At 34.4% G+C, this 15616-nt stretch overlaps 1 protein-coding gene across 15 annotated transcripts in view; it reads right to left on the bottom strand.

Moving 5' to 3' along the window:
- PICALM (phosphatidylinositol binding clathrin assembly protein) overlaps positions 1 to 15616 on the bottom strand; it is a 100188-nt gene that overhangs the window by 16097 nt on the left and 68475 nt on the right. For 3 of the 15 annotated variants that reach the window (XM_045038647.1, XM_045038644.1, XM_045038649.1), the window contains exons 14-20: positions 13677 to 13757; positions 9265 to 9372; positions 6810 to 6941; positions 6685 to 6715; positions 6412 to 6511; positions 2834 to 2857; positions 1364 to 1423 (exon numbers count right to left, since the gene is read on the bottom strand). In XM_045038647.1, coding sequence (XP_044894582.1) covers positions 1364 to 1423; positions 2834 to 2857; positions 6412 to 6511; positions 6685 to 6715; positions 6810 to 6941; positions 9265 to 9372; positions 13677 to 13757 — 536 coding nt within the window. The remainder of the gene's footprint in view (positions 1 to 1363; positions 1424 to 2833; positions 2858 to 6411; positions 6512 to 6684; positions 6716 to 6809; positions 6942 to 9264; positions 9373 to 13676; positions 13758 to 15616) is intronic. The other 12 variants (XM_006936866.5, XM_019811672.3, XM_006936871.5 and 9 more) reach the window with 6 other exon arrangements.

Genomic DNA, 15616 nt, shown 5'->3' with positions numbered 1-15616 from the left:
TTTTTTTTAAGTCTTTAATGCACTCACTTCTAAAGTTTGTTTTTTTAAAAAAAAAAAAAACTTAAATTTAAGAAAAACATAAATCTTACTACAGTATGACAAAGCAATTCAAACCAATCCAAAATTTCCAAATTTGTCAGTTTTAGACACAGGAAAACTTAAAAAACTGTAAAATAGTGAAGCTATTTCAAAGTAAACTGCCTTTGTATATTAGATCAAGTTCTTACATCATTATGCAAGTAATCACAAGTGAATATAGTTGTTTCTTTGAAGAGGTTTACTCTCTATGGCTCTTTAACTTTATTTCTGCTACTGTTAGGGAGAACCAAGAAGAGGTTTAAACCAAGAAGAGGTTTAAATAACACATGAAGAGTTTAGTTCATTCTATAACTGAAAACAGAATCACAACCAACCATCTCTTTCTTTAAAAATTACCACTCCATGGTATAAAATCAGCATAAGTAAGTGACCAAACAGAACATACACAGACCACTATGTTATTTTGGTTAAAATGCCATACTCTGAAGTCTTATCTTTCCATAAGTTCTATTTAACCTTTGAACTAAATTCCTATTTATAGCAAGAGCTTCACTTTAACCTGCGAGATTTTGTGCACACTCCTTTCTTCTATAGTAACCACCCATCCAAGAGCTGTGAAACTTCTTCATATGTGGCAAACAAGCTACTTCCAGAAGATGTAAATAAAGAAGTAGCACAGAGGCCGCAGTAACAATACCAAGGAAGGTGGTGCTGTCTCCTACTGGTAACAGTACCTCAAACATGTACGGGGGGTGGGGTGGGGGTGGGGTTGAAGCCACTACCTCCATTTCTTATCTAAGTGAGTGTATATATTAAGAAAGCTAGGAGAGTAAAGGCACTGTACAATGTGGATTGCAGGCAGCTTAAAGGTTTAAAGGACTATTTCTGTATGGTAGCAATCACTGTCAAAGGAAAGTTTCTCTGGCCTTTACTGGACTGAATTTGCCCTGATACAATTCAACAAATGTAATTCCTGCCCTTCCCCTACAGTATTAAGGTTTTTATAAGACTTCAATGGTATCAATGTAAGGTCACACAAACGGTTGGAGTTAAAATTAATGTTTACATGAGTTTGTAATGAAGGAAAAAATGCTTAGCAAAGTTATGAGGGAAAAAATAAGCTAAGTAATACTGGGAAAATTCATAAACAATATCAGCTGTATAATGACTATTCTAGAAATATTTATGAAACCAATGCTGTAAGATTCTGTGTTAAGCACTAAGAGTATGTGTGGCATTAAGTGCTTTTTTTAGTTAAGTTTGTATAAAGGCATGTTAAACATGAATTAATCTATTTTCAAAATGTGTCTAGAAAGATACTTACGATTCCATATCCTATCATGCCTGTTGGTGTAGTAGCAGGATAGGCCATTACAGGGGGTGCCTGACATGGTGGAGAAAAAATAAACAAGGATGTATATAACTTATGTGTGTCAACTGAGTACATGGAATTAATAGCTTGTGGTTCCACTAAAAAGAATTGCTAAGACAGCTGTGATTAAATGTGACACTTGTGATCATTAATAACTTGTGTCAATTAATGCTCAATGAAAAAGAGTATCTTGAAATTAGCAGAAAAGCAGAATTATTAGAAAGAAAAAAATACCACGTAAACTTAGATACAACAGTGATCTAAAATTTCTATGAGCTTTTTACAGCTTTAAAAATCTTCAGATTTTAAAAAATATTCAAAATTCTAAAAGTTAAAGTCCATCAGTATCAGTAGCATAAAAAATGTTTACCTAGAAAAAGTTGTATTACTGAATGTTTTCTTAGGTACTTCATTTTTTGAGCAAGAAAAAATAATTTTTAAAGATCCCCAATCAAATAATAACCTGATCTTCCAAAAAATTAGTTTCTAAAGACCTCATTTACTCTTTTCAAAGAGCCCCAAAGATTTCAAAACACTACTGAATAGGACTATTTCTATGACGCACACAGTTCTTAACATGGAGTACGTACATTAGCATTCCTTCTAATCTACTCTATAAATTACTTAAACTATCTTCTGCAAAGCACCAATTTGGAGGAGCAATACATTTTTAAATCTGTTTACGCTTTAATGCTTAAAAAAGCCACCTAGCCCTAGGATGTTTAAGTTTCCTTTCTCCTCCTACTTTAACTCATGCTCTGTAAATATACAATCTGAGCACAGAAATCATTTTAGATACATTTGCTGTCTTAACAACATTCCCTGTGTGTATCTTATAATGAAAACTGAAACTGAATACAGGAGAAAGACCAATAACACTGCTGAAACATAAAAAATAACTGAAATTTTATGGCAATTTGAACATATGCATGGAGAAGTTAAATGAAGCATAACTAAAGTGAACAGTTAAAAGTTGAGTATTTGAGTAAGCATGTAGGACTTATTGGTCTCTCCCTACTTAAAAACCAAGAGCTGCAAGAGCAGTAGACAAACTGCCAAGTACAGCAGAAGCCTGTAAGATTTCATGCAATTGTTATTGTCAACATTACCACAATCAACATTTCCCTTCATTCAGAAATCATCAAGTGCATAGTGGCAGCACAGATACACACACAGACACCCAGCCATCTGGCAGCAAATGGCAGAATATTAAGCAAGAAAAAAAAATCTGTATTTCCCATGCCACCATCAGAATCAATTCTGCAACACATCCATGAAATCAGTAGATGCTAGAAAGAATTTTGGCACATTGAAAATCTGAATGTGAAAACAAGTAATAGCTAGAAGGTTATGAGATTCGGCTACAGCAGTGGTTAATAGCATGCCAATTTATTGCAAAAAGGCTAGTTTTTGGTCACTTACGTATTGTGGAAAATGCATGCCATTCTGTTTTTCCCAGGAAGAACAATTACATAATGCAATAACACTGGATTAGAACAAGTACTTACACAACAGAAAATACACAGAGCATTTTAGTTCACATGTACATTCACTAACTACCTAAAATCTCTTGTATTTCCAGAATCTAATGGAAGAACACCTAAACTAAAACACTATCAAGGTTACTAGGAAAATTTAGTCTCCAGCATAATCCCCTTACATACCTAATAGTTTATTATTACAAGTATCATAAAACATAAATGCAAAATTCATTGCATCCCATGAACAGGGTTGCATGTCTACCATAGAAAAAAAGCAAGCAGTAATTAAAAGTAATTAAACCCATATCTATTAATAAAATACTAATGAATGTTTAAATTAAAAAATGTTCAAAAACCTTGACAGTGTTTATGGATTAATAAAAAGGTTAGAAATGTAAAGACATGTCATAAGCAGCAGTTTATCTAAGTTGTGAATCACATCACCAGCCCTATATGTTAGTCATTAAAAGGAAACTCTATGAAATACATACATACAAATTTTAACATTTTAACAAAATTCTTAAGAGATGACACACATTGACACAATACCATAAATACCATCAACTTACATACAAATTCCAAATGGCTAAATGCCTATTCCATTCTGGTAGTCAATCTTAAGTCAAGTGTTGTCTACAAACTTCTAATATTTCATATAGTCTAATACTAATTTTATAACAAAATATTCATTGTATTTTCCTATCAGCATTTGGATTTATATCAGGCCTCATGTATTATCAATGTACAATTCACACCTGAGGCTACAAAATCCACTAAACTAACCTCTTGTCATCCCCTGGCCAGTGAGGTATGTTATAGTGTGGATAAACACTGGATTCAGAGTCAGAAAGAATGGATTTAAACTAAAATCTGCTTTCTAGAGGCTTTGTACTTAAAAAAAAAAAGAACAAAAAAAAACTGCATAACTTTATTCCTATAATTGGGATGATACCTATTCAAACTTCCCAAGAATGTACTGTTAACAGATTCAAGATAGTGAGTGTATACGTATGTGTAAAAACCTAACAAGCTACTTAACTGCAAGGATATATTAGTAGTAATGGCAGTGAACCTTATCAATGAAAAACTGTTGCCTTAAAAAGGTAGCTAAATTTCCTCATTATTTTCCAATTAAGAAGATGGATTGGATGGAATGGATTTCAGCTAAAATCTGCTTTACAGAAGCTTCGTACTTAAAGTACTTTGTACTTAAAAAAAAAACTGAGCAACTTTATTCTTATAATTGGAATGGTATCAATTCAAACTTCCCCAAGAATGTACTATTAACAGATTCAAGATAGTGAGTGTATATGTATGTGTAAAAACTTAACAAGCTACTTAAATGCAAAGATTTATTAGTAGTAATGGCAGTGAACCCTCTCAATAAAAAACTGAAAAATTGTTGCCTTAAAAAAGGTAGCTAAATTTCATTGTTATTTTCCAATTAATTTTCCAATTAAGAAGACTAGAGCTGGGGCGCCTCGGTGGCTAAGTTGGTTAAGTGGCCGACTTCGGCTCAGGTCATGATCTCGCGGTCCATGAGTTCGAGCCCCGCATCAGGCTCTGTGCTGATAGCTCAGAGCCTGGAGCCTGCTTCTGTTTCTGTGTCTCCCTCTCTCTCTGCCCCTCCCCCATTTGTGCTCTGTCTGCCTTTTAAAAATGAATAAATGTTTAAAAAAAATTATAAAAAAAAAAAAAAGAAGACTAGAGCTAACAAAACTTTTTGGATAATGTCACAAATTTTATCAGCACACTATTTTTAGCTCAGCCCTAGTAATTTTAACATATGATCAACCCCAGGAGAAACAGGGCAGTGCTCTAGAAGGGATTTAATAACAAGTGGCTGTAACAGGGGTAATGGTGGTCACTAACAACATCAGGAAGGCTACAATGTGTAATCAAAATGCTTCTATTCAGTTATAAGAAAGCATGTTTTAAATTTTTCTATGAGAAAAATTTTCTATGAGAAAAAATTGGTTTTCTCTGATGCAGGAAAACTTATCACACTGATGAAAACAGCAGCTGACCAAGGATAGAGGGGACAGCCACAAAGCTAACTCTGGTACAACCATACTTTATAGTGATTAAAAATACGTGGGGTGCCTGGGTGGTTCAGTCGTTAATCATCTGTATTCGGCTCAGGTCATGATCTCACAGTTCATGACCTCAAGCCCGGCCTTGGGTGAATTTGCTTCGGGGTAAAAAATAACCAAAAACCAAAAAACACATGAGCCCCTGCCTTGAGTGAGCCCTGCTCCTTCCCCCCGCCTCTCTCTCCCGCCTCTTGCTCACTTGTGCCCTCCTTTCTCTCTCAAAAAAATTAGTAGGACTTCTTCAGTACTAGATGGTAACTACTTAGCATATACAATTAATCCTCATTTTTCACGGATTCTGTATTTACAAACCTGCCTACTTGCTAACATTTATTTGTGATCCCCAAAGCAACATTTGTGGTGTTTTTGAGGTCACTGATAGACATGCATAGAGTAGTGAAAAATCTGTTGCCCAATGCCTTTGTTCCCACTTAAAAGTGACCAAGGTAAGGTTCTGCCTCCGAGGGTGGGGAACAGGGCAGGGTACTGCAAGCAGCTCTGGCTGTGGCTACGGCTCGAGTCTCAAGTCTGGCACTTGTCAGTGCAGCAGCCTCAAGTAAGTAAGTCACTTAACACTTATGAACTGCATTTTCTTTTTTGTAAAATAAATTAAAAAAAAATAGCATCTACTAGAATGAGTTTGATTAGGATTTAAAATTATAATATTTGTAAGGGTTGTGTATGTGTTGATTCTCCTTATTTGCTGCACTCATGTTGTTAAAGTAACACAACACAAAATCAATGATTGTTAACCATTACTAGAGGAAATAGGTATGTATGTGCGTGTGAACCTAGCAATGGTCAGTGTTCAGGGGATTTTAAGAATATAATTACAGCAAATAAGGAAAACCAACTGTGTGAACTATTTGACAATATTAACAAAAACCAAGCAATGTATAGTTTCTTTACCAATGGTGAGATCAAAAAAATACTAAAGATTTTATATTCTAGATAAATAAATAATAGATTTGAGACCAGCAGTAGAGGGTAATGTTTAAAAGCATTAATCATTAACTGCTCTGAGGTTAGACTGCCTGGGTTCTAAAGATTCACCCAATCACTTAAGAACTCTGGGAGCCTAGGCATATTATGTAACAACACCGTGTCTCCATTTCCTCATCTGAACACTGGGGACAGTAATAGTTACTACCATGTAAGGTTAATTTGAGGATTATACAAAACAAAGCCACATATTATTTATTGAATGATGCCTGCAACAGAGGAACCTTTAAATATATGTTAGCTACTAAAATGTACTCGGAAAAGATAGTCAAACAGATTCCTTTAAAAACAAAACAAAAACAAGTTTCTTATATTTCTAAAACTGAATAAACAATCTTTCCACTTATAGTTATCACTTTAAAAACATTTTCATGTCACACATTCACCTAAATTATTCTCGTTACTGTGAGCTTTTTCAACTCACCATTGTTGCAGCATTCCAAGCAGTTGTTGGTGCAACCTTTGGTTGCCAATTAGATCCTCCAGTTAGCTTCTTTTCACCTGGCTGACTCCAATTTACATCACTTTAAATAAACATAAGTGAGAACATTAAATGTCTGTAATTATAAACGTTCTTTCCTATACATTGAGATTGAACAAAAAGATGTAGGTTTGGCATCTCTACACATACTTTGGAGATGAAAGCCAAATCAACTTTTAAATGGTACATGAGAAAATAACACAAATAAACACTCACTTCTTAGTGGTTCCATTTCCAATGCCAAGATCTATGACAGGAGAAAAAGAAAGCATTTAAAAACCAGACTCATTTTTAATACAGCTTATTTTAAAGTAGATTAAAAGAATCCAAAGAATACTTACTGCCCACAAGGTTTGCTAAGGATGAATCCAAGTCATCAGATACTAACTTGTTAGGTGGAAGTTTGGCAACAGGAAGACTCTGGTTCTGAGAAGCCACTGTTGGTTTGAGAAGTCCACCTAGTTCATCAAAGCCTTAAAGTTACAAACAGACGAAATAGGATATGTAAGGGACTTTATGGTGCTACAGCTTTCTAAAGGAGATCTTTGCCTTTTCTACTCATTTGTTTGTTGGAAAAGTCCACCAGAACACTGGACATTAATAAATGTCCTTAAATGAAAAAGGGAGAAATGCATCATTTCTGATTCATGAACTGATTGAAAAGGCAAATTTGCTTTGATAGAAATCATGTCTTACTTCATGACAAAATTGTATTAAGGTTATAAGGATGAAGAAAGAGGCGCCTGGGTGGCTCAGTCAGTTAAGTATCCGAATTCAGCTCAGGTCATGATCTCACAGTTCGTGGGTTCAAGCTCCACATCAGGCTCTGTGCTAACAGCTCAGAGCCTGAAGTCTGCTTTGGGCTCTGTGTCTCTCTCTCTCTCTCTCTCTGCTCCTCCTCTGCTTGTTCTCTCTCTCTCTCTCAAATACAAATAATAAACATAATAAATAATAATAAAAAAAGAGAGATGAAGAAAGAAGGATTCAGGTAAACAATTTTTATTCCAAAGTTGTGAAAGAGGAGGGAATAGAATGTAATTCTCCCCCTCGCTGGGAAAATTTTCTGAAGACTCACATACACCTGAAGAAATATAGATAAAAATACATCCCTGTAACTTTGAAACGTTTTTCTTCTAAGAAATATCTCCTAGACCTCTTTACATTCTTCAGCGTGGAGAATGTAAGGTATCTGTAAACCAGTATGTTACAAGCAAGTGAAAATGAAGTGCTTGATCATCACTTTTCTTCTATCTAAAACCAGCTAACCTAAATTATACTGAAGAAACCGCTAATGCCCCAATTGGATGAAAACATCTAGTAAACAAGAACATTGCTTAGAAATGTAAATAAAATAAAATTCCTTAAGGTTCTCTACCAAAGCGAGAAGGGAAGGTAAAGCAAATCCAAACAAACCCACTAAAGAACACAATAATAGCAGGATCTAGGGGGCGCCCGGGTGGCTCAGTCCATTAAGCATCAGACTTGATTTCAGCTCAGGTTATGATTTCATAATTCAGGAGTTCAAGCCCTGTAGTGAGATTCTCTGCTCTATCAGCACAGAGCCTGCTTCGGATTCTCTCTCCCTCTCTCTCTCTGCCCCTCCCATGCTTGCTGGTTCTCGTTCTCTCTCTCTCTCTCAAAATAAAGCAAACACACACACACACACACACACACAGCATGACCTAGAAATAACAGAGAATTTGAAAAAGAAAGTCACCAAAAATGGTGGTTTACAAACTATGAACAGTTGATCTCTACTTCCTTTATCCTTCGTCTCAGAAAGACAAACTCAAAAGGAAAATGCACCAAAATGCATCAAAAAATATAATTATAAAACTACTAGTACGTAGAAAAAAATCTTAGTTCATACATATTCTTTATAAGCCTGCTTCCTATTTATACATACAACTAATTATATATAAAATTAAAAAAACCTCAATGTTTCTTTAAATGGTATGAACTTAATTACTAACCAAAATCAAAGGTCATCGCGTAGTAAGAACAGTCAATTTTATGGAAACTCTTATTAATCTTTACAAACTTCAAATTAACAAGATATTATATGAAAACAAATGGAAACCTGGCTCCACAAATTTACAGAAGTTCTTTTAAGACAAATGAACAAGCATACTATAAAAAGAATCATCCTTAAAATAACAAAAAGCCCCCACAGATCTGATCCATTCTAGCTGTTTATCCATGGACTATCTCAACCAGTCAAGGTACCACAGGTTTTCTTTTACTTGTTATCAAAAAAGCCAATTTGATTTCAGTAAAGGTAAAAATTGTAATGATTACAAAGCACAACACTCTACATATAGTCACTAGCAACTTAACAGTCTAATCTGAGCAAGATTCATTTAGGTCTGGGAGAGAAAATCTTCCCAGTGTCAAACTGCCACTAAGAAAAGGGTAACAGTTAAAAATCTCTTGAAGTTCTCAACTAGTGGTTGAAAAAGAGAAACAACTTCATTGGCTACCCCAATTTAATCTATTTACACCTGTTCAGAGGAGTATTATTATCTGTCCTTACACAGAGTCTATATGAGAACATTATAGTTATGTTAGTAAAACAATTTTTTCTGGGGTGCCTGCGTGGCTCAGTCAGATAAGCATCAGACTCCTGATTTCAGTTCCCGTCATGATCTCATGGTTCATGAGTTCAAGCCTTGCATCAGGATCCATGCTGACAATGAGGAGCCTGCTTGGGATTCTCTCCCTCTCTCTTTGCCCCTCTCCCACTGACACGCGCACTCTCTAAGTAAATAAATTACTTAAAAAACAAATGTTTCTTACCCCCAGAATCTACAATAACATTGGTAGATTTATTTCCAAACACAGATTCAAAGTCAACATTAAGGCCAGCTGAAGGATGTGGCTGTGCAACTGGAGATGGAGTGAATCCTAAGAAAAACCAAAATGGAAAAAGTTCAATTCTTCACTAAATCTACATTTATAGCTCTTAATAATGATGACAATTGAATGGAAAAAGCAATAAATTCCATCAACAAAAAACAAGGCCAACCCTTCAAGCAAAATGTTTCTTAACATTACATTTTTTTGTGGTGATGACATTTTCCGTAACAAAATCATCCTACTGACAAAGAAAACTAACAAAAGAACAACTGAAGTTGAACCACTATTTTGTTTCATTACAAAAAAACCTTTGCTTATCTTTTTACCTTAATTTTGTATGCTGATGATCTTTAAAAAACTAAACACATCTAAAATTCCAGGATTTTGCATGAAGCAAAAAAACAAAAAAAAAACACAACGTTAAGTGATCATTTGGCAATGAGCTAAGCCTTCTATGGTGCTTAAAAAATATATGAATCTACTTAGTACACCCAGGAGTCTTCCCCTCCCTCTACCTACTCACCTTCCTTCCTTCAATGGTTAATCAAATGTAATACAGTTTAAGTTCATTTGAGAGGTAAAAAGATTCTGAAAGTTACAACTCACTAATCCTTACATCCCTCTTGTGTCCAGGTGCTTTCTGAGTATCAAAAACAATAAAAGAGACCATGTTCAACTCCTGACCACCTTCTAACTTCAAGTTGCTACTTCAAGAGTGAAGTGGCCAACTATACAATTAAACATGCTAATTTACCTAATGCAAATGAAATACCAGAACATAAACAGGAAACCTTCTTTCCTGTCTGTTACACTGATGCTGGTGGTACTAAGATAACACCCAGCTCATATCTCTGAAACCAGCTATCCTCAGGTAACAAATGAAGATTTTCAAAAAATTGTGAAAGGTTGTATTTTTGTGAGGTGAGGTTCTGAATTTCTAGGGTTTGAAAAGAAGAATTAAAATCATCTAAAAATAGTTGGGCTGCCACATGGTTTGGGGAGTATATTCCAAGCAGAAAACAGTCTAGCATCTAGCAAGGATTACAAAGAAGGAATTCTTTTACTTTGTGGAAGGCTATCATAAATGGCTCCTAAGTTCTCTTCAATTCTAAATTCTATAAAGTCAAAATGTGTGTGTGTGGGGGTGTATATATATCATATATATATACACCCCCACACACATATATGTACATATATATACACAATATATATGTGTATGTATATATATATAAATTAGTATTAGAATATTATCAAATATATCATTAGGGAAAGGTTAACCTATTTAGTCCTCAACACGGCCTCTCTTCCCTCCCTCAACTTTCTGCTAAAGGACTTTCCGTCTGTCAGAATCTCACTTTGAATTCTTAAAATGTATAACATCAGGATATAAAGTACAATGATATTGTACTAAAAAGACTGATTTTTAAGAAAACTGTAAAAAGTAGGATAAGACTTGGTAAAAAGTCCATGAAAGTCCTCAAAGACAAAGAAGCTAGAACAATGACTTATCAGTGACTCACAGAGCTGATACACATCAATACTACTACTTTAAAAGTAGCATTTTATTGCTAGCATAAGTATTCCATAGGGCACAAATTTTTAAAATGTACTCATTCCATAATTACTTAACATTTAAACTACTCTTAAAGACACTGGTCATATAATGAGAACACAAATACAATCAAAATACAAAATAATTTAGTATATATATCTGGCCATTAATCAAAAGGTTCCCAGATTTCTAGACTTACCAATTTAACAGCATTTTAAAGCGTACAAGCTGTTTAAGAATTTTACCATGGGCTCACTGCTTCTTCTCATAACTCCTTACAACTAAGAACTGATTTTATCTACTCAAGAAAGACAAAAATTTACCATATTTACTTATGTGCCCATCTGTGAGAAGTATACATATTGTTCTTTAAATCACTGTGGAAACAGTATCTTGGCTTTATTTCCAAACTTTAGAAAATACATGGAATAATAATTTATAACTAGGATAGCATATCAAATTCCTATTTTTTCCTGTTATTTTGTCTTAGCTTTGTAGATTTTGGTGATTATCAGAGATAAGCCTATCCTTTATATTAATCCATTCATTACTATGTGTAAAGAGAGGAACCATTTCCTGAGGTCCCTAAGGGCATCAATCTGTGTAATTACAATACTATTATTACCTAAAAGTAGGAAAGGTTTGAAAGGATATTAAGTAATCCAGAGCTAGTACTTCAAATTTAAAGTCTCTAGGTATACATAAGCGAAAAGTAAAATGACTATTTTTAATAAATTGTAATAGCTGACAGGCTACCAGGGAAGAAAGCAACGTATTTCACAGTAATAATCTTTTAAGTAAGGAATGTGTATAAAACATGTTGAAGGTAAGAGTTCTGCATTATCATTTCAATGAACATTATCAACTTAATGGCCTTTTATCCCAAGTCACTTTTGGGGAGACTGTTAGGATGTAATTTTTAAAAGTTACTTAAAGATAAAAAAACTAGGATCACCATTTCAAAAGGAAAATTTAGGTACAAAAAAAAGATAAACAGGCTCTCTGAGTTAAGGTTAACTGTATGAAACAATCATGATATTGAACTGCCTACTCTTTCATTTCACCAAGGCCCAGTGAAAAACTCTGCCACTGACCGGCACTAATTCATAGTTTAACATTTAGAAACCACTGCCCTACACGGCAAATCTCAGAAGAACAATAATAAATTAATTGAAAGTACAGGATGAACAAGCTTTGGGGACAAAAAGGCATTCCAAACACCCTCCAGAAAAATTTACTGTTTTGTTAACAGATTTTGGTGGTAGTTCCAAAATAAATTAGACCTCATACTTTTTGTGAAAGTAACTTCTATTTATTAAACCCTATTAAACACTATCCAAAAGCTTTATAAACAGTATTATTATTTAAATCTCACAACAACCCCATGGTTATTATTATTCTCATTTTTACGGATGAGGAAACAAGGAGATTAAACAGTTTACTCAAGATCAATGATTTAATAAGTGGCAAAACCAAGACTTAAACCCCAAATTGCCTGATTCCAAAATCTTTTAGGTGTTTTCAGTTTATCCCAAATATTTCATATTATATAAACTAGTTAGAAAATTTTATTATTACAGCTATAATATTTATTCATCAGGACTATTAAAATTGTATGACCTTCTTGAGCTTTTCATAGCAAATGCAGGGCTTAAAAAGTGAAGAACCCATGGTAATTTTAAAACCTGAAAGCAATGAAAGAAGTGTTAAGACTGTATCTGATAATTAAATAATAATTTGGGTAAAAAGTCCATTGCAAATATTAAGGGAGCTGCATACACAAGATGGTTTTAATAGTTTCAATGATAACTCTATGTACCAGGCATAGTGCCAGATGTTATATTGTCATATACGTAAACTTCATGACAATCCTATCACCCATTATTATCCTATTTTTCATTGGCTTAGAAATGTTAAATACTTGTTTCAAATCATACAGGTAAGGAAGTAAACTGGAATTCAAAAAGGAACTCAAACGTAAATTCATTGGATTCTAAACACATACTTTCCATCAAATGTCCTCATAAATTTCATTTTTATTTATTTAATTTTTTTAAGTAGGCTCTACACCCAGCATGGAGCCGAACGCAGGGTTCAAACTCAGGACCCTTAGATCAAGACCTGAGCCGAGATCAAGAGTTAGATGCTAAACCGACTGAGCCACCCAGGCGCCTCATAAATTCCATTTTTAAATCCTTTAATCATGTCCAACTCTGCCAGTTGTTTAGTTGTGTTAAACATACTTTTTAATACCAACTGACCTAAGGTAATCAATGCAAAAAAAAAAAAAAAATCAGCTGGATTTTGAGGTTTCATCACTACTGCACTGGCCTAGAATATGTATGCAAAGACAGAAATGAGTATCAAGTTGGCCATGCCTCTCTGGAAACTGTTTCCCATTTCTACTGTCTTGCATAGTGCTAGAAAAGCACACTTGTTTCCAACAGAACCTCCCTACACCTGTGCCACAACTGATCGAGTCGAAATTACTTAGTGTTTGTTCTATCACTAACATCTATACAAAGGGCTTTAAATTCCATAAGCTTGTAATATTAAAATGTTATAAATTCCTCTGAAAATGTGAACCTTTTGAGTATGGGCTAAAGTAGGAAGATGACAAAGTATCCATTCACAAAACAATCCTGTGTTTAATCAAGAAAAACAAAATTAGGCAAAAAAGCTGTTATTCAAAAGTATTTTTTTCTTACAAAATTAAAAAAACAAACCTCATTTTAAGGCAAATAACAAAAGAAACTCCCTCCTGCATAAACAGATGATCTTAAGAGATACCATTACCTACCTCCAAATAAACCAGCTACAGCAGAAGACTCGTGGCACATAAGGGTAGAATCAGGATAAGCCTGAGTGCCACAAAAAGAATCTGACAAGGCATACATGGGGGAAAAAAGAACAGGAAAAAAAAAAAAAAAGAGAGAGAGAGAGAGAGAGAGAGAGAGAGAGAGAGAGAGAGAAATGAGGAGGAACAGTTAAGAGTAGAATGGAGTAATTAAAAACAAACAAAACAAAACAAAAACAAAAACAGCAGAGTCCAAGCTCTTAGTGTTCTTTAAATTACAACCTACTTAAAAAAAAAAAAAAAGCGCCTGTCTCCATTATGAGTGTTATATTTAAAATATATCCACAACAAAATTTTGAAATAACCAACACTGCATTTCCTTAGAGAAATAAGAAGCAGTTGGCTTTTGTCAATATTAACATGTCTTCTGCTGTCTTCTTTTAATGATGAGTAAGTAGGCCTGAACAAGGTCACAGACATGGACAATCCACTCTTCTGGACTTATAATTGCTTTAATAAGGACTAGATAGTACAGTGAGCATCACATCACCAGATTAATATCCTCCTCTGGAAGGGTTAGAGGGTGTCTAGGTAGCTATTCTGTGATTTTTCTGGGTCATTCGTAATCCTATAAAGCAGAAGCTGGCAAATTACAGCCAGTGGCCTATTTTTATATGGCTGTGTGAGCTAAAAATGGTTTTTACATTTTTAAAGGGTTGTCTTTAAAAATGAAAGAAAACAAAAGAAGAATATACAACAGGGATTTTACGTATCCTGTAAAGCCTGAAATTATTTACTATCTGCCCCTTTACACAAAAAGTTTACTGACCACTGTTCTAGAGCAGTACTATCCTACAGAACTTTCTAATAACAGAAATGTTTTATAAATCTGCTCTGTCCAATATGGGAGCCACCAGTCACATGTGCCACTGAACAACAGAAATGTGGCTAATACAGCTAAGGAAGTAAAATTTTAACTTTAACATTTAATTTCAATTAATTAGAGCTTAAATGACATGTAGCTAGTGGCTAATTAGACAATATATCTCTGGGAATGACATATTTTGGGTGGTCCTTTCATGCTCTTAATACTCTAAGAAAACTTAGAATTTTTATTATACAAACATACTTCTCAGGAACTTTTAATATGGATTAAAAGCCTTCTTATTAAAAAGCCTCTTCTTAGGATAGGCATTAATCAGCAAACTATAGGTGCAGGTCTTTGTAAATAAAAGTTTATTGGAACACAACCAAACAACATGTTTACGTACTGTCTATGGCTACTTTCATGCTATAAAGCCAAACCTGGTAGCTACAAGAGAGACTATGTGGTTCGTGAGCCGAAAATATTTACAATCTGACCCTTTAAGAAAAAGTGTGCTGATCCTTGTTCTATACTAATGCCTAACAGTCTAAACCACATGTGTGGTTTTTATTTTGCCATTCTGTAGTCATTTTTACAAAAAGGTAAGTACTTTCTTTTTGCTTATGAAAAAAATACCTTTTACAAAAAGGTAAGTACTTATTTTTTGCTTATGAAAAAATCTTGGCAGATTTGTTTGTTTGTTTTTTAAAGTATACTCGATACTTTAGTCCGCACATCCATAAGGGAAAGGGCAATGTAGAACAAAGCTAAAGGTCTCCTGCTTCGAGCTTTTGCTCCTACTAGCTGGGTTGTCTTAGTGTATTAACTTTTCTGGGGACTCAGGCGATCCATCCAGAAAATGACAGTAATTTTCTTACCAATATGAGAGTTGAAACTTGACCAAACATTCTCTGGAGGTCTTTGTAAGCCCTAAACCACCAATTCTATCATTTTATCTTCAAATGCACCAACTCACCTTGGCACACATGGCCATCAAACTTTACTTTCTGTGCTTTCTGGTCTTCCTCTTGCCCAAACCCATGGGCTCCAACTTAAGAAACATTTGGAAAATGACATT

This window comes from Felis catus, chromosome D1, assembly GCF_018350175.1.
Source record: "Felis catus isolate Fca126 chromosome D1, F.catus_Fca126_mat1.0, whole genome shotgun sequence".
NCBI classification, from domain to species: Eukaryota; Metazoa; Chordata; class Mammalia; order Carnivora; family Felidae; genus Felis; species Felis catus.
The sequence above is the reverse complement of the archived record's forward strand: the minus strand, read 5'-3'. Positions and strand labels throughout refer to the sequence as shown.